Source organism: Mauremys mutica, chromosome 3 (assembly GCF_020497125.1).
Source record: "Mauremys mutica isolate MM-2020 ecotype Southern chromosome 3, ASM2049712v1, whole genome shotgun sequence".
Taxonomy (NCBI): Eukaryota; Metazoa; Chordata; order Testudines; family Geoemydidae; genus Mauremys; species Mauremys mutica.
Genome location: NC_059074.1, coordinates 173,285,409 through 173,306,605, shown reverse-complemented (window position 1 = coordinate 173,306,605; position 21,197 = coordinate 173,285,409). Strand labels below are relative to the sequence as shown.

The window sequence follows — 21,197 nt, the reverse complement described above, 5'->3', positions numbered from 1 at the left end:
AGTGGCAGCTTCTCTGCACGCGCCCGGCGCCGCGGGGTGTCTCAGCCACGCGCCTACCGCCAAGCTCCGCCCCCAGCGCGGGGCAGGGGCCGAGAGAGCCGCGCTGAGGGACGAGACCGCAGCCTCCCGTAGGGTTGGCGGATCAGGCTACAGACACGTGACTTCCTCTCTCAGGCGCGCGAGGACAGACCGAGGCTGGGGCCTGGTCCCGCTATGGGCCGACCACCAATCGTCCCGAAATCAACTGCGGAGGCTGAGGGAGCGTCCGCCCGCCCGGCCAGCGCGGCGCGTTCTCCCTCGGCATCCCGCTCGTCTCCTCCCCTCGCCGGGGTCTCCGCTTGCCTTTCACCGCTGGGCCTGGGTTCAGAAAACTTCGGGCCTGTTTCTGGCCGGCCCAGCGAACTGTTCTAACCCAGGGCTAAGGTCTAGCGCGCGCCGACCGTGCTGGGGCTGTACCATTTGGAAGGGGGGAAAAAGCAGGCTGGACCAACAGAGAAAATTGACACAAGGGGGGGCCAATTATAGGGCGCCTGACGCGGTCACGCCCCTGAGGTTAGTGGTTTCTCCTTGCGGGATGGGTTGGCCCGAGGGGCGTGCCCGCCTCCATCCCCCCCCCCCACCGCCTCAGCGTGGTTGAGTCTGGAGCGGTCACGTGCCCCTCCTGTCCGCTGCGTGTGTGAGGATAATGGCTGCGCTGTTGAGCTCGGCCCGCCGGCTCCGGCCGCTTTGCTCCCGCCTCCTCCTGCGGCTGCCGCGGGGAGCCGCCGCCCGCCGCCCCGCGCCCCGCGCCGCAGGGCTGGCGGGAGCCCCTGGCAGGTGAGTGCCCGGGCTCGGCGCGGCCCGCGGGGGCTCTGCCGCCTCCTTCTCGTGCCGTCCCTGGGCCTTGGGGCCGCGACCCCGGGTCCCTCCAGGCCGGGCCCTGCGGCAGCCCAGCCCCTTCCCTCGGGCAGCGCCCCCGCGCCTTGTCCCGCCCCGCACGGGCGCTGCCGCCTGGGGTTCCCCGCGCCCCCACCAGCCCCTTTCTGGCTGCAAAGAGCTGGTCAAGGGCGGAGGGGCCGGCCACGTGTTGCGTGGTGACCGCTTCGCCAGCGCCAAGCTTGTGACCCGCGGGCCTGATCGGGGCGGCTTGGCTTGTCCCGCGCGGACAGTAAACTAGGGCTGCGGCGGCGGCTGCTGCTGCTGGCACAGCTCTCTTCCCGCTACAGTAGCAGCCGTGGGGCCCCCGAGATACGGCTCTGTTGTGCTGGGAGCTGCACAGAGGAGGGGGCAGCTTCCCTACCAAAGAGCTTATTTATAGCCTGACAAAGGGAAAGCTGGCAGGGAGAGGGGAAGTGATTCGTCCAAGGTCATGCAGCAGGTCAGGGCTAGGAACAGAACCCAAGCTGGCTTCCCCCCTTTTCATTCTTAACCCTAAGGCCACATGGCCTCGGTTCTGATTCTCTTGGGGATAGTCTAATTCCCTTGGGGTAGTTCCAGCTTCCACTGCTTGGTGGGATGGTCACTTATCCCAGTTCAACTTTCATGATTATTCTGAACACACTAAAACCTAGGTACCATACAGAAACAAGTAGAGAGACAGGACTAGATTCACAAAAGGAGTTAAGTGCCTAAGTCACCATTTAGGTACTACATACCTGCCAAACCCCAGTTCAGCCTTCATCTCTCATTGGAGGTGCCTGAAGCCCTTAAGTTTCCACTGATAAAGCCCTCAAGGTGCCCAAGTTTGTGCGAGTGAGCATGCATGCAGCCATCTCAGTCTAGATGCCTGGGAACCTCTCTTATCTAAGTTCCAGTGGGGGCCTCCCTACAGGAGGTGTTCTGAGCATGCCTAATCCCATGCAAAATGGCTGGTAAGAGGGTGGTCCCCTTACCATTTTTGGCCTAATGGTTAGGACACTCCACTGGGATGTTGGAGGTCTGGACTCAATTCCCCGCTCTTTCTGGTATGCAAAAGGGATTTGAATTTAGGGGTCTCCCCTTTCAGATAGGTATCCCAATCTCTGGGATTTAGAGTATTCTGATGTGGCTCTCTCAATCTCTCTTGTTGGAGCTGTTCCATTTTGTATGACTGATTAAATATACATTGGCTAGAGAGAGCATGTGTGACTCTGTGGTCCAGTGGTTAGGGTACTCATCTGAGAGGTGGGAAAATCAAATCTCATCACAAAGAGAGGGGAATCCTGGGTGAGTGCCTTAATCACTGAGCTAAAGGCTGTGTGGGTGCTGCCACTTTGCCCTCTGGTGTTTCTGGCAACAAATGATTACGGTGCTGACATAAATTCCCTCTGAGCTAGGCAGCAGGGCTGTGGCGGGGAGAGATGACTCTCCCCCAATCTCGGACCTGCCACAGCCAGCGGGAGAGGCACCCCAGCCCCAGTCCTGGACTGGCTGGGGGTGAGGCGCCCCTTCCTCAGCTGTAGCCCTGCCCTGGACCTGCCGTGGACAGGGGAGGGGCGCCTCTCCCGGGGGGAGTCTTCTCTCCCCACCGTAGCCCTGGGGCAGCCTGAACCCCAAACCCTTCATTGCTGGCCCCACCACAGAGCCCGCACCCCCAGCTGGAGCCCTCACCCTCCCACCCCAACCCTCTGCCCCAGCCCCGAGCCCCATATCGCTGGCCCACACTCCCAGCCAGAGGCCTCTCCCCCATACCCAATCCTCTGTCCCAGCCCAGCCTTGGACCTGCCGGGGGCGGGGGGGGGAGAGTCGCCCATCCCGCGGCCCCAGCCGCAGAGCTGCTGCCGTTGGGAGAGTCACCTCTCCCCTCCCCAGCTCAGGTGCTGTTGTGGGGAGAGAGATCTGGGGGGAGTCCTCTCTCCACACCGTAGCCCTGCGGTAGCCTGCACCCCAAGCCTTCATCTCTAGCCTCACGCCGGAGCCCTTATCCTCCCACCCCAATCCTCTGCCCCAGCCCCGAACCCCTCATTCCCGGCCCGAGCCCTGAGCCTCTCATCACCGGCCCACACCCCCAGCCGGAGCACTCAGATCCTTGCACTCATAGACTTTAAGGTCAGAAGGGACCATTATGATCATCTAGTCTGACCTCCTGCACAATGCAGGCCACAGAATCTCACCCACCCACTCGTGTAACAAAGCCCTAACCTATGTTTGAGTTATTGAAGTCCTCAAATTGTGATTTGAAGACCTCAAGCTGCAGAGAATGTTCCAGCAAGTGACCCGTGCCCCATGCTGCAGAGGAAGACGAAAAACCTCCAGGGTCTCTGCCAATCTGCCCTGGAGGAAAATTCCTTTCTGACCCCAAATATGGCGATTGGTTAAACCCTGAGCATGTGGGCAAGACCCACCATTCTCTGTAGTAACTCAGATCCCACCCCATCTAACATCCCAGCACAGACCACTGGGCATACTTACCTGCTGATAAAGATTAATTGCCAAAATTAGGCTATCCCATCATACCATTCCCTCCATAAACTTATCAAGCTTATTCTTGAAGCCAGGTATGTCTTTTGCCCCCACTACTCCCCTTGGAAGACTGTTCCAGAACTTCACTCCTCTAATGGTTAGAAACCTTTGTCTAATTTCAAGTCTAAACTTCCTAGTGTCCAGTTTATATCCATTTGTTCCCCAACCCCGAGCCTCTCATCACAGGCCCACACCCCTAGCCGAAGCACTCACCCCTGCACCCAGCCCTGAGCCCCCTCCCACACTCTGAACCCCTCAGCCCCACCCCCACCACATGAATTTTGTTATGTGCATCAATATGGAGGTGATGTGTCAAACGTCACCTCCATATTGGTGCACATAACAAAATTCATTCTGCACGTGGGTGGGAAAAAACAGGGAACACTGGTGCTGACCTGCAGAAGAGGGTTCATGACTGGGAATTCCAACCAGAGTTAGGTGCCTAACTCCCTGTGGGATGGGGCATAAGCCTCACCCCTTTTCTCAGCATTTCCCATTGCCTTGCTTAGGCAGCTCGGCAGTTAGTATGCTGGCTTTTGTGGAGCATGTTTTTTGGCACCTAACTCTTTTCATGCATTGTATAGGGAGCCAAGATGCCCAATACAGGTGCCTAAAGGATATGCATAACAACAGCTAAGTCCCTTTGAGGATGTGGCTTACAGATGCATTCCTTAAGAGTTTTCAGTGTATAACACTACAAATGATCATAAATGAATACTGAATGGGGAAAACAAGAGATGCAAGACTGTTCTCATGTGGCTGTTCGGTTAGGCACATTCATATTCTCATGCTTCCATGAGACCCATGCAGCGTGTTGCACTTGCATTAGAAAGTAACTTTTTGCATCAGAAAGTAATTAATTTTGCAACTTTTAGACATTGATTTTTTTTCTCTTAGGCAGCTAACAAGCCATTATCTCTGCTATGAAGGTACAGCTTTGGACATCAGCAGGTTCCAATGCTCATATAAATAGTCCACAGAAACTTTGATCTCAGCATGTCATGCTCAGCATGATCTGTGGACTGAATCTCTATTAAAAGTTGAGGGGAACTGCAATTTTCTCTATTGTATGGGAAGAGTAGCTTTCCTTAAGTTGGCCTCAATTATTTTAGTCAAGAAGGGGAGCAGCTTTGCACAGGTAAAGAGAGCTATATCTAATGGCGTTGGGTGGTGTCAGTCACTACGAAACTTGGTTTCAACAGAGGGGTTTATTAGCGAAACAACACTTTCTTCTAGGTTTTATCAGTGGCAAGGAATAATGTACCATCTGCAGACTCTTTGACCATTTAAGAAGTGGGGGAGAGGGATCCATTCACAAGTTTCCTTCTCTGATTCTGTTTTAGGCACAGGATCAGTCTGATCACTTTCCTGTCAGATCCAGTTTTTTTGAGTTTGTAGAGCATTGAGCTGGAAACATGAGGTGAAGGCTAAAACATGTCTCATTGTGACAGAGACTTCGGAATTGTAAACTCTTCAGTAGGATTGAAAGCTTCCTTGTTTTATTTCCCTAAAAGGCATGGATTGGGCACTATATATCTTACAGCTGCTCAGGGATGGCCTTTGTGAAACTCAGAGGATCCAGACCAGTGTGCAGTGGTGGGGGGAGGGCGCCATGATGCTACTGATGACAGTGCTTGTGCAGCTGCCAACTCTATCATCCAACTGCCTGAAGTCAGCTTTAGCGATGGCTCATAGAAACCATCTCCAAGTCCCAACAGGGGAATATGACAGGAGTCTATAAAATCATGAATGTGGAGAAAGTAAATAAAGAAGTGTTATTTACTTGTTCACATAACACAAGAACCAATGCTCACCCAGTGAAATTTATAGGTATCAGGTTTAAAACAAACATAAGGAAGTACTACTTCACACAGTGCACAGATAGCCTGTGGAACTTGTTGCCAGGGCATGTTGTGAAGGCCAAAAGTGTAACTGGATTGGGGGGAGGGGGCGAAAGACAAGTTCAAGGAGGATAGTTCCACCAATGGCTATTAGCGAAGATGGTCAGGGATGCTGGGTATCTCTAAGGCTCTCACTGTCAGAAACTAGGACAGGACACTTGGGGATGGATAACTTGATAATTGCCCTGTTCTGTTCATTACCTCTGAAGCATTTGGCACTGGCCACTGTTGTAAGACAGAATACTGAACTAGCTAGACAAATGGTCTGACTCAGTATGGCTGTTTTTATGTTGTTGTATAAACATAGGCATAATCACATTAAAATCATACTTCACTGGAATATTCAGAGGCGCTTCTTAGTGATGGCTACTTCTACCTCAACCACACCATCCCTGACCATCCTGCATAATGGCCTTTGATGGACCATGAGTTTATCTAGTTCTTGTTTTGAACCATGTTAAACCCGCTGATTAATAATTTCATTGATGACCCCTAATTCTTGTGTTATGAGGAATAACTAACACTTCTTTATTTACTTTCTCCACACAATTCATGATTTTATAAACCTCTATCATATACCCCTTAGTTATCTCTTTTCCAAGCTGAACAGTACCAGTCCCCAGTCTCTCCTCCCGCCCCCCAGCAAAGATGAATATATACATATGTAGTACTAAGTTGTTGTATTAGTTTTTCACACAAAAAAATAGTATCTGAAATTAAAAACTAAACTGAAGTTGGAAAAAAATAAACTAACAAGCCATTTAGAAATGTATTATTCCTTTTGTTGTGTTTACTTCTTGATTGGCTAAATTCAGTCACTTGGATTGTGGAATACTCTATTTAGCTTTTCATTTAATGGATCATTAGTTGCCACATGACTTCTTGTCCTGAAACAAATGTCTGCATTTCTGCTGAAATGTTATTTCCTTATTGTCACTGTTGTAGAGGCATTCAGCATTCCCAGAATATATATATATATATATGTAAGGTACAAGAGCAAAGGTGTAAAACTGAGGGGCCATTTAGGTTCATAAATGTTCTTACATCTTTGGCAATGCTCTGGATTATTTTTGAGCTAAGGCATAGCTCATGCTTGGGTTGTGTACTGTACGAGCCTTAACTTTTGGAAATGGCCCCATTTGGTAAGAAAATTGTGTGGTTTTACACCACATTGGTGAAGAGTACTCATCTTAAACTTGTTTGGGTCCTAAGTCTTTAATTTAAAGTCACAGTAACCTCACAGGGAGATCTAGTATAGTATGGAATATATTCCAAAGAATATTGATGCAGCTGTATTGCTTGGGATAGCTAAAGATAGGACATAGGTCTAGCAAACACATAGTAAGCAATATTCTGCACTAGCAGGGGCATAGAAGAGATGACTTCTTTTCTCTCATATGCTTACTGAACATTTTAAAAGAATGACATGCTATATAACATCTTAGCCTATGACACCAATTTAAAATTCACATGTTGCCTTAAACGTCCCTTAATTCATGCATTTCTAAGATTCTCATTACTACAGTATCTGGGCACCATATAAACACTAGAAAGGGAAAAAACTACCTACAGGTGCCAGGTGTGGATGACTGGCAAAATCTGAATCATCATGGAAAAAGAAAGCCTTCAGGCCGACTTCAGATTGTTGGGGAGGTGGGTGTTGGGGAAGCAGAATGAGCCAGTATGACTGACTGGGAGTCCAGAATTGCAAGCCACTTTGGTAAGAGGTAGATGCACTCCAGCACTAGATGGAGCAGTCACAAATCCCTGTCACTTTCTCTAGTTTCTTCTTCCTGGCAACCAGCATTACTAGACTTTATAAGCATGCTAATAGCTCTGTGATCCCAAAGAATTAGCACTCTACTCTAATAGCCTCACATGTGCACTGACCAGGAGTGGTGATATAATGGAATCTTGTGAGACCACATGATAAGGATGTAAGGAATGAACAAGCGGTTACACACAACCTTTCAATGGAAGGAACAGTGCCACTGAAACAATCTCATCCATTCCTGCCAGAGCCTGTCAGAGTGTAAACAATGCCTCATGGTCCACTGTCAAACTGTTGATACATATAATAAAATAAGTATCCATACTTGATGACTTTGCTGTTGATCTCCTGACAATGGAAAGATACTAATGCAGTCTATGTTCTATACCTACACATGAAACAAGATACAACTGGAGCGGCACCATTGTGACCTTTTAAATTACCTTTTCCTGAAAGTATCAGAGGGGTAGCCGTGTTAGTCTGGATCTGTGTTTATATCACAATACCAGCTAGGCACTTGTTTATAGAATTTAAGACACACTTTAAGGAAAAGCAGCAAAGAGTCCTGTGGCACATTATAGACTAACAGATGTATTGGAGCATGAGCTTTCGTGGGTGAATCCGACAGAGTGGGTATTCACCCACGAAAGCTCATGCTCCAATATGTCTATTAGTCTATAAGGTGCCACAGGACTCTTTGCTGCTTTTCCTTAAAGTGTGTCTTAAATTCTATAAACAAGTGCCTAGCTGGTATTGTGATATAAACTCTGTAAAGCAAAACATAAATGGGGAAGGTTTATGACTGTGGTGGTTGGTAGAGTTATCAAGGTGGTGGTTTGTGGGGTGTTCTTGAAGAAGGCCCTAATTGGTGCTTGTTTGAGTGTTGGCACTCAGAGGAAGCATTGACCATTGATAAAGGAATCAATTTTCCTGGTGGTGTTTTTTTGTCTTCAACCTGACATCAAAACAGTCCAAGCAGCTTACTCCATTACTTGTATGAAATGGTTACAAAAAAGTGCCTGTAGTGCAGCTTTCATTCCAAGATTATTTAAATGTCTAGAGCAGGGATCGGCAACTTCATCAAGGAAATGCAGACTGCCGGAAGCGGCATGGGCTGAGGGATGTGCTGGCTGCTGCTTCCCGCAGCCCCCGCGGCCCGTGGGAGCTGCAGTCTGCCATCCCTGCGGCGAATGCTGCAGGTAAACAAACCATCCCTGTCTGCCAGTGGATTTCCCTGACAGACTGCATGCCAAAGGTTGCCGATCCCTGGTCTAGAGACTTGGATCTATTATATACACCATCTTGGAGGACTGATCATGCTCTCCTTTTGCATGCAAAACTTGTATTGGATTCAGTGCTCTTTTTCCATGAGAAATGACTGGAGAGTGGATTAATCCCAGGATGCACACTAAGCAAGTACAAGGAAACAATTTCACATTCAGTGTATGGCAAATACATTGTGATTTCCTTTTTCCCAGCCAATATATAGCAAAAGCCAGTATTGGCAAAACACTGAGACTATTTTTTACATTTTGTCTCAATTTTACTTTGTAAATTGTGCTGTGACAGGGGCCATTTTGTGTTTGTGTAATGCCTACAGTGATGTTTCAATCCTGAATATAGTCTTTAGGTGCAACTATAATATAAATAATTTCCATTTTCTTTATGGGTATTTTCTTGTACTTCCGTATTTAAGCTGTATCTATAAATTTTGTAGCTATGGTTGTAAGTGAATGCCAACAGTAACTATTTACTGGGATTTCATATTGACAGGCTTGCCAATTATAATACAGTTCAGGAGAATTTTTGTTCTAATTGAAGTATATACTCAACACTTTAAATGTAATTGTATTTGTGAACCATTTGGCTAAACACTAGTACTTACAGTAATGTCAAGGGGTACAACGTTTGTTTTTCTGTAGTTAATTAAAAATGTCTTTTTGGGTTGGCAGAATGAATACAACTCTTAATGCAGGAATGGATGCTAATTCCATTAGCTTTAGTATTTTATTTTTAAGAAAAAGTGCCATTACTTTCCAAAGAGCTTTATAAACCTCAATGACACACACTTCTTGTATGGAAGTGCTTATATTTTATAGGAGGCAAACATAAAGCAAGGCTAGGCCAACATTCAGGGAGGAGGATGTGGGGTTTATTGAAGATGAGAAGCAGAAGAGCTGTGCATTTTAGCGGAAATGTGGAGGAGAATAGTAGGTTCCTCATGGTGTAGGTTATCAAAGCTGTTCCAAGCATATGTGACAGCACGAAAGAGGCATGCAGCCAAAACTGAAGTAAAGAGAAGCCAACAGAGCAATAAAGAAAGGGGGACTAGGGAAAGAGAACAAGAGAGCAAACATTTTGAAGGCAGCAGGACTGCAAAGGGTCTTGCAGATGAGAATGAGAATCTTGTATTTTTATATTAAGAGACAGAACTATTGAAGGATTCGGAGGAGTGGGGGTGGTGATAGGGTCAGATTGGTGGAAAGAGACTTTGGAACAAAACTAACTCCTACCTTTCAAGCATTTTAATTGAAGGTGTGTACACTAATGCACCTATTTTATGCTGTAGAGCAGTTATGAGAATTACAGGAAAAAATCAGTAATAGTGCATCTGAAAAGTTCAAGTTGAATAAGTTAAAAGTGTAACTTGTCAACATTATCAAATCCAGGACAAACATGTCCCTCTCACCCACCCAGTAGTGGTATTTGAAATAAATGTAGCCATATGCTTTCAAAAATACCCCATCCCACTCATTCCCTGCAATTATTATAGAATAAACTAAATAAACTGATGGTGAATCAAGAGAACCATTTTAGCTCTACAAAAAACTGTAACCCTCAGCAACTCCTTTTATAGTGCAAATATATACTTTTTTGGAGAACTTAAAAATCACACATTACTGTAGAAAGCAAATATGGTTGTAAGTCAGATAACATGAAAGTTCAAAACACTAAGAAACCCTTTCAAGTGAAAAACCTCTAGGCCTGGATGGCTTTCGAAAGGAGTTCTGTATATCTTTTTCAGGAGCTTAGTAATAATAATTGGAGATATACCAATCTCCTAGAACTGGAAGGGACCTTGAAAGGTCAAGTCCAGCCCCCTGCCTTCACTAACAGGACCAATTTTTGCCCCAGATCCCTAAGTGGCCTCCTCAAGGATTGAACTCATAACCCTGGGTTTAGCAGGCCAATGCTCAAACCACTGACTCTAACCACTGGACCAACCCCTTCAAATCCTTCAAAATCTTCTATTATTATTTCCTTGAATGGGGAAAATTGGCCAGTTCCAGTTTTGGAGGCCAGCATAACTGTATGTACAAATGATTAAAAATCAAGAAGACCATAGAATGTACTGATCAATATACTTTATCTAGTCAAACTATTAGTTTAGTTACTACCAGTTCACACCAATTTGGCTCTGTCCCAGGAACGTCACAAATCATAATAGGTGGAACACTAATATTTCATTAAACCAAAGGATAAAAGTAGCCTGCTAGCATTAGATGCAGAGAAGGCATTCAGTATGATTGTTTTAATATTACTGGAGAAACTTAATTTCAAACTTTAATGTATAGCCGGCACTAAACTGTCCTACTATTCTTCATGTGCATTTTTTATTTTCATGTCATCTTATTAGAGACTTTGTTCTTTTACAGGGATAATGATGTCCTTTGTCACTTTGTCCCCAACACTTTGAACAGCATGTGTTGGGTTGTCATTGATAACCGAACAAAACTTGTAGTAGCTCTCAGATATTCTGCCTGAAATTTAAAGCATCACAATCCATAATAAAGAATATAAAATTGCTCTCTTTGCAGGTAGTATACTGCCTTATCTAAGGGTACGTCTCCACTACCCGCCAGATCGGCGGGTAGCAATCGATTTCTCGGAGTTCGATATATCGCGTCTCATCTAGACCCGATATATCGATCCCCGAACGCGCTCCCGTCGACTCCGGAACTCCACCGGAGCGAGTGGCGGTAGCGGAGTCGACGGGGGAGCTGCGGACGTCGATCCCGCGCCGTGAGGACGGGTAAGTAATTCGAGCTAAAGTACTTCAACTTCAGCTACGCTATTCACGTAGCTGAAGTTGCATACCTTAGATCGACCCCCCCCACCCAGTGTAGACCAGGCCTAAGTGAAATACAAACCTCCCTGCAGGGGCACATCTCTGTAGTGTGTGGAAAAAGCTTATCTTAATTCTGACTGAACCACTAATGTCCCAATTAGGTCTGAATTTCACATTATCACATTTCTATCTTATTGGCATTATGTATTGATATTTATAATGAAGATTAGTTGGGTATACAGGAAGTAGGGCTATCAAGTGATTTTAAAAAAATGAATCGCAGTTAATCACAAGATTTTTAAAAAATCACGATTAATCACAGATTTAATCACACTGTTAAACAATAGAATACCATTTATTATAAGTATTTTTGGATGTTTTCTAAATTTTCAAATATATTGATTTCAATTACAACACAGAATACGAAGTGTACAGTGCTCATTTTATATTATATTTGATTACAAATATTGGCACTGTAAAAAAGATAAAAGAAATAGTATTTTTCAATTCACCTCATGCAAGTACTGTAGTGCAATCTCTTTATTGTTCGCATGGCACTGTTGTAGATGGAGTTGCAAGGTATTTACGTGCCAGATATGCTAAACATTTGTATGCCCTTGCATGCTTTGGCCACCATTCCAGAGGACATGCTTCCATGCTGATGATGGGTTCTGTTCGATAACGATCCAAAGCAGTGCAGACTGACGCATGTTCTTTTTCTTCATCTGAATCAGATGCCACCAACAGAAGGTTGATTTTTCTTTTTTGGTGGTTTGGGGTTTGTAGTTTCTGCATCTGAGTGTTGCTCTTTTAAGACTTCCAACAGCATGTTCCACACCTTGTCCCTTTCAAATTTTGGAAGGCACCTCATTTTCTTAAACCTTGGGTCAAGTGCCGTAGTTAACTTTAAAAATCTCACATTGGTACCTTCTTTATATTTTGTTAAATCTGCGGTGAAAGTATTCTTAAATTGAACAGCTTGTGTTGGGTTGTCATTGAAGACTGCTGTAACATGAAATATATGGTAGAATGCGGGTAAAACACAGAGCTGTAGACATACAATTCTCCCCCAAGGAGTTCGGTCACAAATTTAATCAAGACTTTTTCAACGAGCATCATCAGCATGGAAGCATGTCCTCTGGAATGGTGGCTGAAGCATGAAGGGGCATAGGAATGTTTAGCATATCTGGAACGTAAATACCTTGCAATGCCAGCTACAATGGTGCCATACAAACATCTGTTCTCACTTTCAAGTGACATTGTAAATAAGAAGCAGGCAGCATTATCTTCCATAAATGTAAACAAACTTGTTTGTCTTAGCAATTGGCTGAACAAGAAGTAGGGTTGAGTGGATCCATAGGTTCTAAAATTTTACATTGTTTTGTTTTTGAGTGCAGTTATATAACAAAAATATGCATTTGTAAGTTGCACTTTCATGATAATGAGGTTGCACTACAGTACTTGTAAGAGGTGAATTGAAAAATGCTATTTTGTTTTTTTTACAGTGCAAATATTTATCAAAATAATATAAAGTGAGCGCTGAATACTTTGTATTCTGTATTGAAATCAATATATTTGAAAATGTAGAACAATCCAAAAATATTTATAATAAATTTAAATTAGTATTCTATTATACTGTGATTACAACTGAGATTAATCGCGATTAAGTAGATTTAAAAATTAATTTCTTTTGACTTAATCACTTGAGTTAACTGTGATTGACAGCCCTAAAAGGAAGGTTTATTACGAATTTGTAATCACTGTGCTAAATATTAACTTGTAAAAAGATCAAACTAAGCTTTCCTGTATAGTGTGGCAGACTCTGATTCCTGTGTAACTGTTCCCCTTTCTATGATCTCAAATGCAATAATTTAAAAAAAACAAAAACTGATATAGTTAGCCCAGTGTAAGAATACTTTATTTGAGGTGAATGGGTTACTCCTGGGAAATTCTGTGCCAAAAATTTTAAAGTTCTGCACAAAAATATTAAAAATTCTGTGAACAGTATTTTGCAAAATTCTGCATATTTTGTTGTCAAAATTAATGCAGTCTAATCCAGCTAGTTTCAGTTATTCTGGTAATTTATTTAAACTATAATACACTGGATGTAGAACAGGAGTGGGGAGCATTAGAGGAAATCCCCAAACTCCCTCTGGGTAATAGTAATGTAGCTAGTATTGACCCTTCTAATTATTAGTCAACAAGTAATATGCAGCCATATGCTCAGTGTTACATCATAAGCAACTGAAAAGCGAGGGCTGGGGACTCAAATTCACAATTTATACTGGCTACTGACCATCTCCAAAAAGGTCAGTAGCAAATAGTTCATGGAGCACATTTTGATAGGACATTTTTTCAGTCCAAAAATTTAGACCAGTTCTAATCACTAATGCATCATAAGCATTTATAAGGACATGCTGTCCTTTACAATAAGGCTCATTTACATCACTCTGACAATGTAAAGGAGCCTTAAAATTTTATACCTGTTTAATACTCCTATGGGAATTCACTAAGCAGGCAGGCTGCTGCATTCTCCTCTGCCTGAGGGAACAGAGCCTGTCTCACGCCTACCTCTTCAGAAATACCCTAAAGCCCTGCCCCTCCATGCTGAGTGTTCTGCAATAGCGAGTGAAAGGGGGACACACACACCCCTCCCTCCCTCCCCCAGGCGGTGATTTACATCTGTACCAGCTGCTCTGGTGCCCAAACCGACGAGTCTGCACTGCCAGGGAGTGGGCACATGACCGCTCTTTCGGCTTCCCTTTGCTTCCCTGTCAGAAGTCATTTTTCTGCGGGTAAGCAAAGAAATCGGTGGGGCCATGAATTCTGCACACACGCAGTGACGCAAAATTCCCCGAGGAGTAATGGGTTCTATCCTCTGCTGACTAAACTGTTTAAAGTTGTGCAGTTTTTTAAATTGATGAGTTAATGTCTGAACATGGCTGTCAATAAATACTTTGATTTTTTTGCAATGTTTATAAGCCTGTGTGTGTCAGCCAAATGTACTAATTGCTTTCTTCCTGATTACAGAAGCAATGTATTCTGCTTTATACTAAGTCAGACTTGTGCCAAGTCTTGACTTTTCCCCTATTTAAAAAATGGACCACTAGGCTATATTTTGAGCAAGGGTAGTTTAGTAACAAATGATATACTTCATTTTATGGCAGATCTGAGTTCTGAATTTGACAGTTGGTAGTATGCAAAACTCTACTGCAGATGTGTCAAGTTTAATCTTCCTTGATGCTATAGAAGCTTTAAAGTGCTAGCTGCGTTTTAAATGCAAGGATCCTTGATAAGATTGTTTGTTTGCAAAGACAGTGTATAAACCAGAGGTCCCTAAACTCTGGGGCGCAGCCCTGTTCAGGGGGGTGGGGTGGGAGTGCCTCCCAGCCCTGCTCCACTCCCAGCCATTGCCCTGACTCCTGGTCCCATGCTTGGCCCCAGCTGCGGTACCCTTGTCCCTGTCCACATTTTCCCCTCTCCCCCGGCTTCTGACCCCCAGCTCTGGGGGGGCGGGAGTGTGACCATGAAAAGTTTGGGGACCACTCGTATAAACTGTAGATATGAAATGTGGATACAAAATATTTGCAGGCATGGATGAGCTGTCTGGCATAGGAGTTAATGTATTTAACTTTTCAGTATATGTACTGTTAGGTCAGTATCCTTGCAGAATGATGACCGGATTTTATTAGAATTGAAACTAAGATTTATTTTCTTATATCGAGGAACAGAGACTTGGCTTTCTCTACCGTGGAACTTCGTCAGCAAAACTTTTGTTGTTCAGGGGTACTAAAAAACCACATGCTCGAACCACAAAAGTTTACGAAAAGCGCCAGGGTGAACAGCTCTGTGTTGGCAGGAGTGCTCTCCTGCTGACAAAGCTGCTGCCGCTCGTTGGGAGTGGAAGTTTTTTTTGTCAGCGGGAGAACTGTCTGCCACTGACAAACAACAGCTAGGCGGCATGCCTTTTAGCAGCACGGCTGTAATGGCACAGCTGTGTCCATTAATGCTAATGGAAGTTGCAAGCATAAATTCTTGTGCATTAGGATGATAGTATACTCGTATGTTGCTGCTTGTGAAGAGTATGGTCACTCATGATATCAACCTTGACTTGAAGTAGTGTGTCAAACTTTCAAGTAGCATTCCAAGCTACTAGTGCATACCATTTTCCTTTGTTGTTTGTGTCCTTATGTACAGGCAGATATGGAAAAGAGCTAGGGTGAGAATAAAAATGTAATGGATTATAATTGTTGTCTGGCAAATAGGTCACTGATAAATAAGCTGCCTGGGCAGAAAACTGTGCTTCTAGGATGATTAGTGATTTTAAGGGTTGAAATAAACAAACAAACAAATAAAACCAAAACAACAACAACAAAAAGCTTTATTGTACTGTTATTCCTCTTGTCTAACTCTGAAAATATTTTGCAATCTTATTTCTCCCAAACTCGACTGACTTTAGTTTTAAATCAGTGAAATCTGTATATGGTCACAAATGCATAGGACCTTTTTTTCCCTTTTAGCTCAAAATAATTGATTTCAGATATTTCTTTTGACTGTATGCAAACGTCATTACTAAGATGGTGTGAATTGATATAGCACTAATTGCATTGTGGTCTCATCAACTGTATAAAACTGTGCAGTCTGGTGGTAGGACGACAACTTTAAGAGCTTCACCTCCCAAACACTGATGAATTTAAAAATTGTTTTTCTGTGTGGATTTAAAAGTAAACACTTTCTTGACAGTCTTTCCTTCTCCCTGCCTCCACTCCAATTTGTAGTGTTAAATCATCCCGCCTGTGAAAAAATCTGCAGGTGGGTGCTCCAGAGGGGTTCCTCAGAGATTCCTCACACTGTCCCTTTTGTTGGGTGGAATTTTCCTGGAGAATGACCACAAACCTGGTGGAACTGTACTGTCCCTTGTTCCTCAAATGTTGTTTACAATCAAGCTGGCCTTCCAAAGTCTCTTTCAGGTTGCCACCAAGACCCCTTTTGTGGAGGGGCACATCAGAAAAGATATTGCACCTCTGACTGTGTTGCCTCTTTCACCTAAAGTTCTTGGTGTGCCTGGCCTGCCCAGTTATCACTCTGGACCCAAGAGTATGTTTTGCAGGGTTTAGAGGGAGGGGCCAGAGTTGTAGATGCCAGTGAGCCCTTCTTCTCTCAGTATGCACAATCTGTTTTTTCCCTCTGTGCAAGGGATCTAGAAGAGGATGATCTGGGCCAATCTGGGTAGCTGCAAGAATGACTTCAGCACATGCTTCAGAAAACATATGCACACAATGCGGACCTGCTGAGTACAGTTCAGTGCATATTTTTGTCTGTATAGTAACTGTGGACCACACCAATATAATTAGGGCCCTACCAAATTCACAGTCCATTTTGATCAACTCCACGGTCATAGTTTTTTAAAAATAGTAAACTTCATGATTCCAGTTATTTAAATCTGAAGTTTCATGGTGTTGTAATTGTAGGGGTCCTGACCCAAAAAGGACTTGTGTGTGGGGTCGCAAGGTTATTTTGGGGAGGGGGTGCGGTACTGCTACCCTTACTCCTGTGCTTCTGCTGACGGTGGTGCTGCCTTCAGAGCTGGGCAGCTGGAGAGTGGCGGCTGCTGGCTGGGAGCCCAGCTTTGGAGGCAGAACCACCGCCAGCAGCAGTGCAGAAGTAAGGATGAAGTGATATTGCACCCTTATTTCTGCACTGCAGCTAGTGGGGTGCTGCCTTCAGAGCTGGGTGCCTGGCCCCTCAGTTCTGAAGGCAGCACAGAAGTAAAGGTGGCAATACTGCGACTCCCCTAAAATAACCTTGCGACCCCCCTGCAACTCCCTTTTGTGTCAGGACCCCCACTTTGAGAAACGCTGGTCTCCCTTGTGATGTCTGTGCACTATAGGGTAAAAGCACACAAGACCAGATTTATCAGTCTGTGGGCTTGGCTACACTTACAAGTTGCAGCGCTGGGAGTTACAGCGCTGGTCATGCAGCTGTGGAAGGGCCAGCGCTGGAGTGTGGCCACACTGACAGCTACCAGCGCTGCAGTGTGGCCACACTTGCAGCACTTTCCAGCGCTGTATTGAGAGGTGCATTGTGGGCAGCTATCCCACAGAGCACCTCGTCCCGTTTTGGCGCCGTTTTGGCGCTGAGTATTGTGGGAAGGGGAAGGAAGTGTGCGGGTCATTCCGCTTCCTGTTTGCCAGCGCCCCGTGGTGCATCGCTTCACATCCCAGCATTCACTCTTTCCAGCAGCGTTTGGCGCCATTGTGAGTGTCTTTCTGTTACTCTCTGTGTGAATCGCGATTTCTGTGGCAAATGGAGCCCGATCTGCTGAGGACTCTGCTGATGAGTGTCACCAGCACAACACGTTTGGCAGTCCAGCTATTCCTTCAGCTCCAAAGTGACAGTGAGGATTCCGACGATGATATCAATATGGATTTGCCTGCCGCGTGTGACACTAAAGTGCTTGCGGCATTTACGGAAATGCTCAGCACCGTTGAACGCCGCTTTTGGGCTCGGGAAACAAGCACTGAGTGGTGGGATCACATCGTCATGGAAGTCTGGGATGATGAGCAGTGGCTGCAGAACTTTCGTATGAGAAAAGCCACTTTCATGGGACTGTGTGCTGAGCTCGCCCCCACTCTGCGGCGCAAGGACACAAGATTGAGAGCTGCCCTGACGGTGGAAAAGCGAGTGGCTATTGCAATCTGGAAGCTGGCAACTCCAGACAGCTACCGGTCGGTCGGGAACCAGTTTGGTGTGGGAAAGTCGACCGTGGGAATCGTTTTGATGCAAGTTTGCAAGGCAATTAATCGCATCCTGCTAAGAAAGACCGTGACTCTGGGGAGCGTGCAGGACATTGTGGATGGCTTTGCACACATGGGTTTCCCTAACTGTGGAGGGGCGATAGATGGGACGCATATTCCTATTCTGGCCCCCCCCCACCTGGCATCAGAGTACGTTAATCGGAAGGGGTATTTCTCTATGGTTCTCCAGGCGCTTGTGGATCACCGCGGGCGTTTCATTGACATTTACACAGGCTGGCCTGGAAAGGTGCATGATGCACGCATCTTTCGGAACAGTGGCCTGTTCAGGAAGATGCAGGCAGGGACTTTTTTCCCAGACAGGAAGATCACAGTAGGGGATGTCGAAATGCCCACTGTGATCCTTGGAGACCCCGCGTACCCGTTACTGCCTTGGCTCATGAAACCCTATACAGGGAAGCTTGACAGGAGCAAGGACCGGTTCAACTACAGGCTGAGCCGGTGCAGAATGACTGTGGAGTGTGCTTTTGGGCGTTTAAAAGCCCGCTGGCGTTGCTTGTATGGGAAGCTAGACTTGGGGGAAAGCAGCATCCCCGCGGTTATATGCGCTTGCTGTACCCTCCATAATATTTGTGAAGGGAAGGGTGAAACATTCAGTGAGGCATGGACCACCGAGGTTCAAGTCCTGGAGGCTGAATATGCACAGCCAGAGAGCAGGGCTAATAGAGAGGCCCAGCACAGGGCTACAAGGATTAGGGATGCCTTGAGGGAAGAATTTGAGGCTGAAAGCCAACAATAATGTTTGCTGCCTTGCATGGGAGTGAATTGCACTGCTTACACTGTTATTCTATTATCCATAATAATAATATGATTTGTAGTGCCTCTTTCTTTACTGGGCTAAGGTATCTTTCACTATCTGCTATAATAAAGACTGTTTTCAAAGCCAAGAATTGTTTTATTGAAAAGAAAAAAACTTCCTTGACAGACAGACAGACACACAACATTTCATGAACACAAGAGGGCAGGGGTGGGTTGGTGAACTGTACAGTCACAAGTTTGCATATGCCCTGTCTGGATTGCTGTTTAATGAATCCTGCACTTCAGGGTTCATATACTGCATGGTGATGGGGGTTGAATGCAGAGGGTAAGGGTGGTGGTAGGTATCAGGGCTGGTTGGGGAACATACAGGTGTTGGAGGCAGCTGGTGGTGGTAAGAACCTGGATGCTGGGGAAAGGTGGTTTGAGCTGACATTGGGGCACAAGGCACAAAGGACGGGGCGGGTGGGGGAGTAGCACGGTAGTGCTCTGCTTGCATGGCAACGAGTGACTCTATAGACTCCGCTTGGCGCTCCAGGATGCTTAGCAGCCGCTCCGTGGTTTTCCTCTTGGCCACTGCATTTCTCTTGCGTGTCCTGCTTTCTTTCTCTCGCCAATCCTTCAAGTCCTTACTCTCTCGAGCAGACTGATTAAGAACAGTTTTCAGCATGTCTTCTTTGCTCTTTCGGGGATTTTTTCTCAAATTTTGAAGCCTCTGTGATGTTGAACATCTGGGCAGTCCAGTAGTCAAGGTCACTGTAGAAACAGAAATGACAACATTTAACACGGGCAGCATTGTATCCACTATCTCCAGACATGAATTGTTACACTGAGGGAGTGAGTTCTTATTTAAGCATTCTTTTACCCACACGCATAACACTACAGAAGCCACGACATGGTGAGTGAGCAGTGCTTATATGGGAGAAGTGGGGCTTGGGTGTAAGAGGGGAGCTGGTTGCTTCGGGTAATCTGGAGTGCTAGAGGGGTTGAGTGAAATGCAGATGCAGGGGTGATCTTATCTCCCTATCTCTTCACTAAAGAGTCTCCCAACATTTTTCACAGGACTTAATCCTGGAAGATGTTTCCCTACTGCGAGTCACTAGGGAACAGCGGGGGGCTCTTTTAGAGCAATGTGGATTCCGCCCGGGACCCTATGCGGCTTGCCTGTGTTCAGAAATGGTCCCCCCACCACTGGCAGAAGAGTGGCGCGGACGCGTCACCGTCACTGGGACAAGGGACACAGTGGCTCTGCCTATAAACCTGCGCAGGCATATTGCCCACGCTCTGGATGAAGCTTTTGCTGAGATAACTGAGGCAGATTACCGCGACGTGATAGACCACATCAACGGGCTATTCCACATCTAGAGGCTGGCATGCATGCATCCATAACCCCCCCTCCTCTCCAGAAACATTTCACCCAGAAAATAAAAGCCGCTTACCGGTAACTCCTCTGCTTGTCCTTCTGCAACTGCTGGCTGCTGCGATTGGGTGCTTTCCTCCTGGCTTGAGAAGAGCTCCTGGCTGCATGCCTCCAGGGAATCTGCGGTTTCTTCCCCCATGCCAGGAGCTTCACTCGCGGTTTCCTCCCCCCCCACGCCTCCGCCTCCGCCGCCTCCTCCGCCTCCTCCTCCTGTCCCCCAGCCTGCTCAGAAGTGTCCATCGTTATCCTGGGATTGGCAGTGGGTCACCCCCAAGTATCTCATCCATCTCCCTGTAAAAACGGCAGGTCGTGGGAGCAGCTCCGGATCGTCGATTCCCCTCTCGGGCTTTGTAATAGGCACTCCGCAGCTCTTTAATTTTCACCCTGCATTGTACTGCGTCCCGATCATGGCCCCGATCCAGCATGGCCCTTGATATCTGCTCAAAGATATCGTAATTCCTACGGCCGGAGCGCAGCTGTGCCTGAACAGATGCCTCACCCCAAACACTGATGAGGTCCTGCAATTCACCAGTGCTCCATGCTGGGGCTCGTTTGCCGCGTGGAGGCATGGTCACCTGTAACTGATTAAAACTGATTGCACTCCACACCTGGCTGCAGCAAACAGGAAGGAGATTTTTAAATTTCCCGGGGCATTTACAGGGCGGGTCACCTGAGCCAAGAGCAGTAGAGTGCAAACTGATGTGCAGAGTGGCTGAACAGGAATTCTGGGATACCTCCTTATTCCCTGGAGGACAGGTAAAGCGCTGGTGAGTGTCCACACCTGCTGGGCAGCGCTGGATCACCAGCGCTGCACTCCTTATACCCCTGCCGGGATGGGTTTTCAGCCAGCGCTGCAACCAGGGAGTTGCAGCGCTGGTTGTGCCCTGCAAGTGTGGACGGGGTGTTGTTGCAGCGCTGGAAAGCCTCCACCAGCGCTGCAACTTGTAAGTGTAGCCAAGCCCTGTGACATGTTGTTCATGGCTGTGAAATTGGTAGGGCCCTAACGATAATTCAGGGTTTATCTGCACTTGAAAGTTGGTGTGGA

At 46.2% G+C, this 21,197-nt stretch overlaps 1 protein-coding gene across 1 annotated transcript in view; it reads left to right on the top strand.

Moving 5' to 3' along the window:
- Positions 1 to 678: 678 nt before the first annotated feature.
- Positions 679 to 21,197, top strand: part of LRPPRC (leucine rich pentatricopeptide repeat containing) — a 162,748-nt gene continuing 142,229 nt past the window's right edge. The window contains exon 1 of the mRNA XM_045011106.1: positions 679 to 816. Within this exon, the coding sequence (XP_044867041.1) occupies positions 686 to 816 (131 nt within the window). The 5' untranslated portion in view covers positions 679 to 685. The remainder of the gene's footprint in view (positions 817 to 21,197) is intronic.